The sequence below is a fragment of the Myxocyprinus asiaticus genome, chromosome 14 (genome assembly GCF_019703515.2).
Source record: "Myxocyprinus asiaticus isolate MX2 ecotype Aquarium Trade chromosome 14, UBuf_Myxa_2, whole genome shotgun sequence".
NCBI classification, from domain to species: Eukaryota; Metazoa; Chordata; class Actinopteri; order Cypriniformes; family Catostomidae; genus Myxocyprinus; species Myxocyprinus asiaticus.
Window position 1 is genome coordinate 46,093,863 of NC_059357.1, and position 13,362 is coordinate 46,107,224.

Genomic DNA, 13,362 nt, shown 5'->3' on the forward strand with positions numbered 1-13,362 from the left:
CTCACTACCCTCGATGGCGGGACGGCCAGGGGCTATAAGGCGATTCCCCCGGTGGATAAGGTGCTCGTGGCGCGAAGTCTCTATCTTTTGGGTAGTCGACTTGTCCCCAAAGGGCCGTTTGACACTCATAACTATGTTGGGGGAGGTTACGTGTTGACCTGGTGTGCTGGCTATGAGGCACACAGTAGTCTGCGCACCACACACCACCAGTTCACGTAACACAGTTCAGCCAGTTGTGGCATTTTGTATAGGGACCCCTAGTGTCACTACATCGACACAACATCGAGTGAGTGACAGATAGGGAACGTCATGGTTACTTGTGTAACCTCCATTCCCTGATGGAGGGAACGAGACGTTGTGTCCCTCCTGCCACAACGCTGAACTACCCGCTGAAATGGCCGGACCTTATCTCGGCTCCTCAGCATAAAACCTGAATAAGTGGTTGCATACCAGCTCCTTTTATACCCGTATGTCCGGGGGAGTGGCATGCAAATACCACTCGCCAATTTTCATTGGCCTTTTATCAAAGACCAGAGGTGTCTAGGGCTCCCAAGAGTGACCCCTAGTGTCACTACATTGACACAACGTCTCGTTCCCTCCATCAGGGAACGGAGGTTGCACAAGTAACCATGACGTTTTCTAGATATGTTACATGGGGATTGTATTTATGTCTAATTGTGCAGCTGCATGTCATACATGCTTGATTCAGCATGTCTTGTGTTCTAATTGTACATCAGCAGCATATACACTTAACTGTGTATGTTCTAGCACTAGCAAATGTAAATACAGTATTTTTTCAAGAGAAATCCTCTTGAACTAATTAAATGAATTAGTATGTTCTGTCAAACACCAAACATCATCTTGCATTAATAAAGAAACTCATGTTAATATGAAGGAAGCATTTAGAACAAGAGGTTAAATCTTTTAGCCAAGTCAGTGCTCTAGAGTCAGAAACGTCTGCTTTTGTGATTCCACATAGACTTTTCACAAATGTGTTCTGTTGAAGAGAGATGCAGAATTGCACAGAGATGTATAGACTTATCCTTAGTAAAAAAGCGTGACAGTATTGGTTCGGTTGTAATGCATTTACCAACAATTGCCATCATTATGCTATTTTATTTATTTTAGTCTTTAACATTTACACTTATGTTATCTGGATTTCGAACCCTTGACCTTGGTGTTGCTAGCACCATGCACTATTAATTGAGATATCAATTCAAAATGCTACTACTCTTAAGCAGTAGCCTACAACTAACTAAATTAACTCTTTATATTTGCTTGCTGTGATAAGTTAACAATGTGTAGACTTTGAGATGTTCTAATACCGTAAATACGAAGTAATGATTATTTCACAGACAGAAAACAAAGCGAAATAAACAGCACTGCTAAAATGATTATAATGGGAATTGTATTGGTTTTAATGGAAACTATAATAGTCCCTGTGGGTCTTTACTGATAATGTGTTGGCTTCTGTTGGTGGCATGTTATGTCTAGTTGATACCATTAGAGGCCAATACATATCTGTAATGGAAACTAGTAGAATCTATTCTAATGGTTCTTGTGTTTTTTCATCTGGGAATTCTGCTCTAAAATATATTGTATTTGCTATTATATGGCTTAAACAAGACTATGTATCTTTCAAAGGTTTAATGCACCAACCAAGTTGGGAAACTTTGGCATATGTGGCAGTGATTAGTTCCTTAGATGTGTTCATAATAAACTTTTAAACACATTTTTTCCCTGGAGGACTGATAAAAACATGTGCACTAAGACTCCCAGAAGTTGCATAGGAGCTGACTTAGGAACTTACCTAGAGTTTTACCACAATTTTGCTGATACTGTTGCAGTTCCAGATCAGCCAGCTCACTCAGCAATTCCATGCCATGACAGGTGGAGTTAAGTGGGCCACAATATTTCTGGTATGGGGATGAGGAAGGTGGAGAGGGTGGAGGACAGTCCCCAAAGAAGGCTGCAGCAATCAGGAGCTCTAAACTCCAGTAGCTTGAAGCAAGACTCTGAGAGCAGGCATTCGGCAATGGAGATAGTATTTCCACGCAGTTTTTCTGTTGATCTTCTTCTCCCATAATTGCAACCTCTGCCTGGGTGGTGGTGTTTGGCAACTGGTTGGGTAAACAATCAGAAACACTTGTTTGTTCTGGCAATGAAGCTCCTTGATCTTCCTGTGTCTCAATTTCTTCGTTCTCTTGAGGAGGTACGTTTTCACCATTTTCTTCTTCACATGTAATAGTTGGGTCACCTTGATGGATTTCTTCCTTAGATGATAGGATAGGTCCTTGTCCTACTTCACAAACTGGACCTTCAGCAGGTGGGCAGATGAGCAATTCTGGCTGTTCCTTTCCCTGATCAGCCCCTACAGGTTCACAGCAACCCATTACCATAACTGTCTCCATATCCTCCCCTTGTGCGAACTGCGGCTGTTCCTCAACCAGACTGGTGGCATCATCTTCCACCACTGGTTCTTGTGGCTCATTTAGTGACCTCACCATTGTATGACATTCCAGGCCTTTTCCTAAACTGGAGAGAGCTGGAGGGGCATGCTCAATGGCTTCAATTTGAACAGCTTCCAGATTAGCGGGCTCTGCCAACTGGATATCTTGAGACATTGCCATGCCAATTTCTGGATAGGTGTATCTAGGTGGCAGATCTGTGAAAGGGAGCATAAACAAAGCTCAAGAAATAGAAAGGCAAGGGGAAAATCGATACTTCAAAGTATCACAATATTTCACTTCACAATGCTGTATCTGTATTCTAATACCAAACAATATTTTTAGTTACATTTTTCACAGAGCAAGAGTATGAAAAGATGAAACAAACTACTGCTTTAGGTCAGTTAATACTCAGTTATTTCTATTTGACTAAAATGCAAACTCTGAACAAGCTAAAGGCCGATTTATACTTCAGTGTTGTGACATTTATACTTCAGCGAACCTATGCATAGCCTGATGTGCAACGTCCCTCCAAAAATATAACTGTGCGTCGCATCTACGCAGATCACAACAGCTGAGATTAGTCCGCTTTGTAGCCAGAGATTCTCCACCAGATAATAAAAAATATATTTATATAGCTTTGCATATCTTCCAAGATTAGTTTAGACTATGCGTCATGTCACATTATATTTGGGCTTGTTTTAATCGGGAGCATATGCTGTTAATCTATTTGGCCTGTGAGTGAAACAACATGCTTGTTGTTTTCTACAGTACCTTTCCGATCTGTACGTTTTTACTGTATGTTTTACAATGTTCACTGTAACCACGTCCGCTATTCCCTCACATCTTTTTGTTTTACTGACACTGACATGTCTATGTGATTTCTACGACTCTACGATGGGGTAAAGTAAGAAGTTTAGCAATTGTTGCACAATGCACCGAAGTCCAATGACAATGAATGAGAAACAAGTAAAAGATTGCAATATATCACAGTTTATAATCGTAATAGACTAAATACTCACTATATTATCATACCACGACCCAGCTATCGATATAATGTCGCTAATTAGGTCCTTGCTGATTCCCATCCCTAACATGAACACAGCATTAAAAAAATATCAGCAAATGTAATATATTTTTGACAATTTTGTAGGGGTGACATGTTTAATGAGCTTTGCGCCAGATATTTGAACAAGAACACAATTCATTTCACAACACAGCGACACAATGCCTTGATTCTAGTTGGAATTTTTGAAGTGCACCTGTTAGGGGGTAAATCTGAGGTGACACTGCTATATCCTCTGACATGCTAAAACAGTTAGCAAGGTGTAAATTATGATAAAGAGTGTGTAGGCTGGGGGGTGGAGAGTCTGGATGAGGTGTTTCTCCATCATTACTGGTGTGTTGCGCTGGGGAGTTGAGCTGGCTGACATTTTTTTTTTTTTTGCATCTATCAGCAACTAAGTCAATCGTGCTGTTGCCTATATAACCACCCACACAGAGCCGCAAAGTCTAAAAACAGCCATGATTGTTTCTGCATGAGGGGCTCAGCATGAATTACAATCAAAATGTGGATCATGTGTTTTTTAGACTTTTTTTTAGACAACAGCAAACCAAGACCAAGTCTAACCACAGAAATACCAAATCTCCTCTTGACTAGGGTTGTGCAAAATTCCATATGTTCAAAATCGACTAGTGAGTTTCCTGAATGACTAGTCGACTATTTGGTTTTAAGGATGCCCTATAATTTGGCTGGTTTCAGGTTCATCTGACCCCAATCAGATGCATTTTTGGGCGCATTTAAATAAGAGGTGTTCTTGTGTTTAAAAACAGCTAGATGGAGTGCAAAGGATCTAAGGAATCCAAGCACATTTTCAAGGTCACATCCACACTAATTTGTTTTCATTTGAAAGCTCCATTTTCAGTTTGCTAACATCATTTTCCAAAGTATATGGTAATGGAGAGTGTTTTTAAAATGCATTTCTGTGGAAGATGAATTCCTGATTTCTTCTATTTTTGTGTATTTTTCATACTAAATTGTTTTAGATCTTCAAACGAGATATAACATAAAACAAAAGCAACCTGAGTAAACACAAAATACAGTTTTCAAATATATATATATATATATATATATATATATATATATATATATATATATATATATATATTATTGAAACAAAACATTATCCAACACCTATATTACCCATGTGAAAACCTAACTGCCCCCTTAAACTTAATAGCTGGTTGTGCCAACTTTAGCAGCAACAACTGCAACCAAATGCTTCCAATAACTGAAGATCAGTCTTTCACAACACTGTGGTGGAATTTTGGCCCACTCTTCTTTGCAGAACTGCTTTAGTTCAGACACATTGGAGGGTTTTCGAGCATGAACTGCCCGTTTAAGGTCCTGCCACAGCATCTCAATTGGGTTCAAGTCAGGACTTTGACTAGGCCAAAGTCCTGACTTTAATTTTGCTTCTTTTGAGCCATTCAGAGGTGGACTTCAAGTCACCCTGGCCCTTAAGCAGCAAAGCATCCCCACACATCACACTACCACCACCGTGCTTGACCATAGGTATAATGTTCTTTTTTTTGGAATTCTGTGTTTGATTTACACAAGATTTAACAGGACCACTGTCTTCCTAACAGTTCCACTTTCGACTCATCAGTCCACAGAACATTTTCCCAAAAGGTTTGAGGATCATCAAGGTGTGTTTTGACAAAATTCAGATGAGCCTTAATGTTCTTCTGGGTTAGCAGTGGTTTTTGCCTCACCACCTTCCATGGATGGCATTTTTGGCCAATGTCTTTCTGATAGTGGAGTTATGAACAGTGACCTTTATTGATGCGAGAGAGGTCTGCCATTCCTTGGATGTTGTCCTTGGCTTTTTGGTGACTTCCTGGATGAGTCATCGCTGTGCTCTTGGAGGAATTTTGGAAGGTCAGCCACTTCTGGGAAGGTTCACTACTGTGCCAAGTTTTCTCCATTTGGAGATAATGGTTCTCACTGTGGTTCTTTAGAGTCCCAGAGCCTTTGAAATAGCTTTGTAACCCTTCCCAGACTTATGTATTTCAATCACCTTTTTCCTCATCATTTCTGAAATTTATTTCGACCTTGGCATAGTGTGCAACTGGGTGATATCTTTTAGCCAACCTAATGCTGCTGAAAAGGTTCTATTTAGGTATCGATTTGATTGAACAGGGCTGGCAGTAATCAGGCCTGGGTGTGTCTAGTCCAGCTGAAACCCATTAAATACTAAATTAATCATTTGGCCAATTAATAATTTTTAGCGATTAATGGGCGCGATTGTTGTTAAATGTGTGTAGCTGTAGCGACTGTGTTTTAAAGTGGATGAATTTAGCCTCTATGTATGGGCTGACCCATCACAGTAATGAAAGCCTAATTATCTTTTTTTAACACATTCACTCCATAGATTTTAAAAACTATCAGCTGATTAATTAGTTATGGGCTTTCTTCCAACACCTTAGTTTGATTGGTATCGTCAAAATCCAATATCGGTCGATATCTAATACAAACTGTCTAACTGGAAAAGCACAGTATGCTGTCAACATGCTATTTCAAGAACCACCACTAAAAATATAAAAACTACATAAATATTAGAAGAAATCTAGATAATCTAGCTGACCTCACTAATCGACTAATTGGTTGTTGGACAAATAGTTGACTTGTTGAACATTGTGACCCATCCCTACTCTTGATGCGACACCAAGAAAGACAAAACTATTTGTAAACAAACTTTGCATGTCAGTGAGTCTATTTTAGGTATGTAAAGGAGAATAGTTCCTTACCAGGCTCCATGGACTGAGGGTAGTCCTGGGGTGGCTGCCCTTCCACCTGCTCGTCCTGGGACTCTGCAGCTTTGGGCAGTTGTGATGGGGATGGGCTGATTGTGGGTGAGCGGGGCGTTGCAGCTACTGGACTTAGGGCAGGGCAGGGGGTAGAGGGTGTGCTTTTAGGGTGAGGTCGCATACAAGGGGACTGACAGCAGGGCGACAAGTGGACAGTGGAGCCCCTGGTAGGTGAGGAGGCCCGGTTAGATGGGCCATAGTCGTAGCACTTGGCAGGTTTGGGAGTCCTGGGGTCAGACAGGATGTCTTCTAGCTCCATGCTCTGCTCCTCTGGTTTCTTCTGCACCTAGCATTGAAGATGTATTAGAAGAGTTAAAACAGGCCTAGAAAAGGATTTAAGCATCATAATGAGATCTGGGCAATCTAGATAATTAAAGCAAACTGACAAACATTCTGAAGCCTGCCAAGACGTGCAATCTCTAGATCAACGGAAATGCAATTTGGCACCCCTATTTTGATGAATCAGGCTTTAATTTAGACTCTAATAGCTCAGATCTATTGAATTTGACATAGAGCTTGGTCTACTAATGCCAGAGTCTGTTGTAGACAGCAGTTTGTTCTGTATCTCTGGAATGTAACTAGACCTTGGAGGGATTCTAGGGAAGTTATGGAGCATTGGGAGCAGTTGTGGTTTGATAGGGGGATTTTTGGGATGAAACTCATGATTTATTGGCTCCAAATGTTGTTTACTTCCCTGCACACAGAGACGGCTAAATCGCTACAAGGAGAAGAGCACATCCTGTCATCATTCATGTTATTCACAGATAATCCTCCCCTCAAGAGAACTGTTAACTGTTACAACTGGATCATTGAATCTTGAGATGAACATGAGAACCAGATCAGTCTGCATTGTGAACAAATCATTCAGAAAGAATCAGAACTGAATCATCAGATGAAAAAAAAAAGATCCTACTCAATAGATTAACTGCGTTTCCACTATCGGGCCAAATGAGAGCATGTTAGTGCATGCCAGGGCTAGTTGCATTTCCACTGTCACTTCTGGGACTTTATCGTGCCTCCTCAGGGCTTTCTCAGGGCCAATGGCCTTTGCTCCACTGATTACCCTTGGGCCAAACAAGGCCAACCGGGGATTGAGGCAGGTTCAATGTAAAAGGCGGAGTTTCGCCGAACTTCCCAGGTTGTGTATCCAACGCACAATGGTACAGGTTCGGGAAAAAAATTAATAAAAAATGCGGGCACCGTTAAAAAAATGGAGGCCATCGTACACACCCATTTTAAACCTGTTAACTGTCACTGGCGAACAGGTGGCCCGTTTGAGTGTGGCTAAAAAAACAAATGCTTTGTTTTATATCAAAAATTTCATCAGTGTTCACATACTTGGTATCAAATTAAATTTAAAAACTCAACTTTCATCTTCTGCAGTCTATTTTGCAATTAGAACATTACACTGAAAACATTTTAAATTGTTAAAAGAGTGCATTTTTAAAACATGCGACATGTGAGTGACAGTAGGCTACTTATGTTTCATATTCACTGCTTATGATCCAACCCAATGATTGAAGAAAAAACAGCATGCTTTTGTGAGTTCACAAAGTGGACAGTGTCATTTCTTTCATGAGCGAGCTAAAGTGAGTTTGGTTTGATGAAAATAGATCTTCTACCTCTTTGTACATTTTTAAACAATAATTTCTAAGTATAAGGGCCACCTCACTGGGACAAGAACTGAATCCAGTAGGTATCCAGTGAAGGTATTTGCAGGTTTGTCTTTATTTTTTTTATTTTTTGCCGTGTGTATACTATTTAGTTTAGTTTAAACGTAATCTGACTCCATTATTAATTTTATCTGACTCCAATTGTAAAAGATCTAAAATTTAGGTTGAGATACCAATTATTATTGATCATTAATTGATATTCTATCTCAATTCAGGTACTTTATTATCCTAGTTAATTCTATACTTTTAAGTTGCTCTCGTTTATCCGGAATCCTGTTACTTGAGTCTACACACCGGCGTGTACACAAGCTCACATCACAAACTCATCAGTTTTGCATCATTAGCCATAGGTCAATGACTAATACTATTCAGACAGATTTTTCCCTGCTAACCTTTATCAAAATAGTAGTTTTGCTTAGTCCCTCTAGATCTGCATACACTTAATTAAAGCAACATTATCCTCAGCCAAAGGGAGTGACTAATACTTACTGGATGGGCCGACCAACGCTACCATATCCAAATAGTACTTTTGATTAGTCCCTATAGCAGGGGTATTTAATTAAAGTTTTAAAAGGTCCGGTCTCTACATCTCCTTCCCAGCAAAGGTCTGGAAAATAACATTTTTACAGTGTCAGTAATCAGTATGGCTTTGAAATTAAGTTTTTGTTTGTTTGTTTTGTTTGCTACACCGGCAGCAATAGTACTTTGTAAAAGAAAAAAGTTTTAAACAGTCAAAATAATCTCTTCAAAGCAGAGATGAGGACACTGGCCCAGAGACAAAGCCAAAGCAGTGGGGTGTCAGGGATCTTTTCTACCAAAAGATTAGGCTAATACATTTCATAGAGTTCATTAGTCGAGGGCACTTGGATATTAATATTACAGGATAAGATCAACATTTGTTTTCAAGCTGGGTGACAGCAGTCCAGTTTTTGTGTTTGAATATTTTTACATTCTGAATATTTATTTTTAATTATTTTTACATTCAGATAACTGTAATAGACATAGGAGTACTTCTGACTGAGAAAATATAGGTTACTCAATGGGGGTTCAGGGGTAACACGAAAGAAAATGTAGAAAATGTAAAAGTCTGAATGGACCATTTTTTTATTTTCCTAAAGTGAGAATCTAATAACAAATATAATTGCAAGCAGCGATGATGGGCCCAAGCACAACTGGTCCTTTTCCACCCGGTGGCTTTCGGAAAACAATGCAAGGTGGACACATGCATTTGGCATTTTACATTATTTAAAACAATTTTGAAGCAATTTGGGTAAATATAAGAGGACTATTTTAAAGTCTGTTTTAAGAGCCACACTTCTTTGTGGTGGCGCTATGACCATGACCCAAAATAGTCAAATCCATGTGATTAGCCCCCAAGACTAAACATACATCTCAATTTTTATCTAAATCACACATTGCACACAGAAGATATGAGACACTTCCTGTTTCCCATTTTTCGCCATTAATTTACCGCCATGGCAACACCATTCGATATATCAAAAATCCATTCGCAATTTAGCATCTACAATGTCTTGGAATGATGTTGCACAAATTTGGTACCAGTAACATGTATCCCTAAAAAGAGTATTTAAAGGTTCAGAGCCTGCGAGTTTCAGAAAATCCCAAATGACCAACTTCTTGTTGGGCGGAGCTAATGACTGAGTATAAAAGTTGTTTATGAGAACTATACATGTACCTGTTGACTGTAGGTGAACATGGGGGCACTACAGAGCCCTCTGCATACCCCCTGCAACTTTTTCCAGCCATAATGGCCGACGAATTTGATGTTTGTGCAAAATTTCAAGACTTTTCACTCATGTTAAGTACACCAAAAGTACCGAAAACATTGAAAAGAATAATAATAATAAACATAGCTGCAAGCAACCATGAAGGGCCCAAGCACCATGGGTCCATTTCCATTCAGTGGCTTTTGGAAAACAATGCATGATGGACACAGCAAAAACTCAACTAATCATGCAATGTGTATTCGATATATGCCACCATATAGTTTGACTACTACTTCATGTTATTTAATCCGTTGCCATGACAACACTATTAAAGCTATCAAGCATCCCTTCCAAATTTTCCTAAACAATTTTTAAGCAATTTGGGTAAATGTAAGATGACTATTTCAAAGTCTGTTGTAAGTGCCACACTTCCTGCTGCCAGTTGGTGGCACTATGACTGTGACCCACAATAGCCAAATCCATGTGTTTAGCCCAAGAAAAAACATACAACTCAATTTTGATCTAAATCACACAATGCACACAGAAGGTATGAGACACTTCCTGTTTCCCTATTTTTACCATTAATTTAGTGAATCGCCATGGCAACACCATTCGATATTTAAAAATCTGTTCGCAATTTAGCATCTTCGATGTCTTGGCATAATGTTGTCTAAATGTGGTGACAGTCTCATAAATCACCTAGGAGGAGTATTTAAAAGTTCAGGGCCTGCATTTTTCAAAAAATCTAAATTCAATCCAAAATGTCCAACTTCCTGTTGGGCGGAGCTAATGACTGTAATTTTGAAAGTTGTCCAGCTTGATGAGAACAATATATGTACCAAGTTTGGTGCATGTAGGTGAAACTGACCCCACCACTTTAGTCTAGAGGTGGTGCTATAGAGCCCCCCCCCAGTCACGCCCATGTACGAACTTTTGCCCAGTCCTAATGGTCAATGACTCTGATGTGTGTGCAAAATTTCATGACATTTTAAGCATGCCAAGTGCCTCAAAAACACCCAAATAGAGGAAGAAAGGAATGGTAACAATTAATGCATTGCCATGACAACAGTATTTAAGATTTTATTTATTCTTTAAAATTGACATCAGCAGTGTCTTGACATTATTCTAAAGAAGTTTGAAGCAATTCATGTAAACGCAAGAGGACTATTTCAAAGTCTGTTAAAAGTGCCATACTTCCTGCTACCAGTTGGTGGCGCTATGACGTGACCCATAATAGCCACACAAATGTGATTAGCCCCCATTACCAAATATACAGCAGAATTTTTATCAAAATCACAAAATGCACACAGAAGATATAAGGCACTTCCTGTTTTCCATTTTTTGCCATAAATGTATTGCTTCGCCATGGCAAAACCATTCAAAATATCAAATATCCTTTCACAATTTAGCATCTACAATGTCTTTGCATGATGTTGCACAAATTTGGTGCCAGTTACATGAATCCCCCAGGAGGAGTATTTAAAATTTCAGAACCTGCGATGTTCAGAAAATACAAAATGGCTGACGTCCTTTTAGGCGGAGCATAAATGTGAGTATAAAAGTTGTTCGGTTTGATGAGAACTATATATGTACCAAGTTTGGTGACTGTAGGTGAAAATGGGGGTGCTACAGAGCCCCTCTTACAAGCCCATTTTCAAGGGGGTGCTACAGAGCCCTTCACAATTTTCCATCAACAGTGTCTTGACATTATTCTAAACAATTTTGAAGTGATTTGGGTAAATGTAAAAGGACTATTTCAAAGTCTGTTTTAAATGCCACACTTTCTGCTGCCAGTTGGTGGCACTATGACTGTGACCCACAATAGCCACATCCTTGTGATCATCTCCAATTACCAAATATGCAGCTCAATAGACTTTTTTTCACAGATTGTGATGGCGTGTTTCCGCCTTATTTATCAGTGTAAATCTCAATTTTTTTATATTATAAATTTTTTTAAATATTGAGTGTAAATTTATAACATTAAGCTTTGTGTTATATTACCCTGGAATTAGTTTTAAAAAATGAATTACCACAGCTGCGAGGGGGTCTCTATTGCAGCTGCTGAGAGAGTGACAGTGAATTTGGCATCTTCACCCACTTTACTGTCTTAATCCACTGCTCTCTATATTTTTTTCTTCTTTTGGAAAGTCATTCAAACTTAACAGTGGATTTTTTCTTTTGGTCTTGGAGCAAATGGTTGAGAAAATAATATTTGCTGTGAAAATAATATTTCCCATTCACCGCTGTTGAAGTGTCTTGACATTATTCTAAAGAAGTTTGAAGCAATTCATGTAAACGCAAGAGGACTATTTCAAAGTCTGTTAAAAGTTTTTGTTATATTACCCTGGAATTAGTTTTAAAAAACGAATTACCACAGCTGCGAGGGGGTCTCTATTGCAGCTGCTGAGAGAGTGACAGTAAATTTGGCATCTTCACCCACTTTACTGTCTTAATCCACTGCTCTCTATTTTTTTCTTCTTTTGGAAAGTCATTCAAACTTAATAGTGGATTTTTTCTTTTGGTCTTGGAGCAAATTGTTGAGAAAATAATATTTGCTGTGAAAATAATATTTCCCATTCACCGCTGTTGAAGTTTACCCTGCAAACTTTTACTTCCGTCTCCCAAAACCCTGAGTGTGAAAAAGGTATATTTTGATCTAAATCACACAATGCACACAGAAGATATGCTAATGTTAAATGCCAAATGCATGTGTCCACCTTGCATTGTTTTCCGAAAGCCACCATCTGTTCACAATTTAGCATCTTCAATGACTTGGCATAATGTTGTCTAAATGTGGTGACAGTCTCATGAATCCCCTAGGAGGAGTATTTAAAAGTTCAGAGACTGTAATATTAAAAAAATCAAAAATGGCCGACTTCCTGTTGGGCAGACCTAATGACTATAATTATGAAAGTTCTCCAGCTTGATGAGAACTATATACGTACCAATTTTGGTTACTGTAATTGAAATGGGGGTGCTACAGAGGCCATTGTACACACCCATTTTAAACCTGTTAACTGTCACTGGCCAACAGGTAGGCCGTTTGAGTGTGGCTAAAAAAACAAACGCTTTGATTTATATAAAAAATGTCATCAGTGTTCACATACTTGGTATCAAATTACATTTAAAAACTCAACTTTCATCTTCTGCAGTCTATTTTGCAATTAGAACATTACACTGAAAACATATTTTAAATTGTTAAAAGAGTGCATTTTTAAAACATGCGACATGTGAGTGACAGTAGGCTACTTATGTTTCACATTCACTGCTTATGATCCAATCCAATGATTGAAGAAAAAACAGCATGCTTTTCATTAGGCTCGTTTGAGATGGGCAAGTTCTGTGCAGACCCAATCACCTATGTTCACTGACAGGTGCATGCCAGTTAGAAATCTGTCTGACTTGCTGTGATATCATGACCACGTATAAATAAAACACGTCAAAAATACTCCCGTGAGAGCGAAGCGGCCACAGTTGTAGCAGGCAGGCAGCACAGAAATATGATACCTAACACATATCCCATACAGAGATTGCATTAGTTGGGAATTGTCACATCACAGTTGTTTAAGACAATTAGCATTAAGCTGTCATCAGCCAGTAATTTCCCATCGTGCTTACAGTTCGTGCAACTCGGAAAAAGCAACT

General features: G+C 39.0%; 1 protein-coding gene across 1 annotated transcript in view; it reads right to left on the reverse strand.

Moving 5' to 3' along the window:
* The window catches only part of LOC127452142 (BAH and coiled-coil domain-containing protein 1), a 164,665-nt gene that overhangs the window by 49,994 nt on the left and 101,309 nt on the right, over positions 1–13,362 (reverse strand). The window contains exons 9-10 of the mRNA XM_051717370.1: positions 6,258–6,603; positions 1,811–2,665 (exon numbers count right to left, since the gene is read on the reverse strand). Coding sequence (XP_051573330.1) covers positions 1,811–2,665; positions 6,258–6,603 — 1,201 coding nt within the window. The remainder of the gene's footprint in view (positions 1–1,810; positions 2,666–6,257; positions 6,604–13,362) is intronic.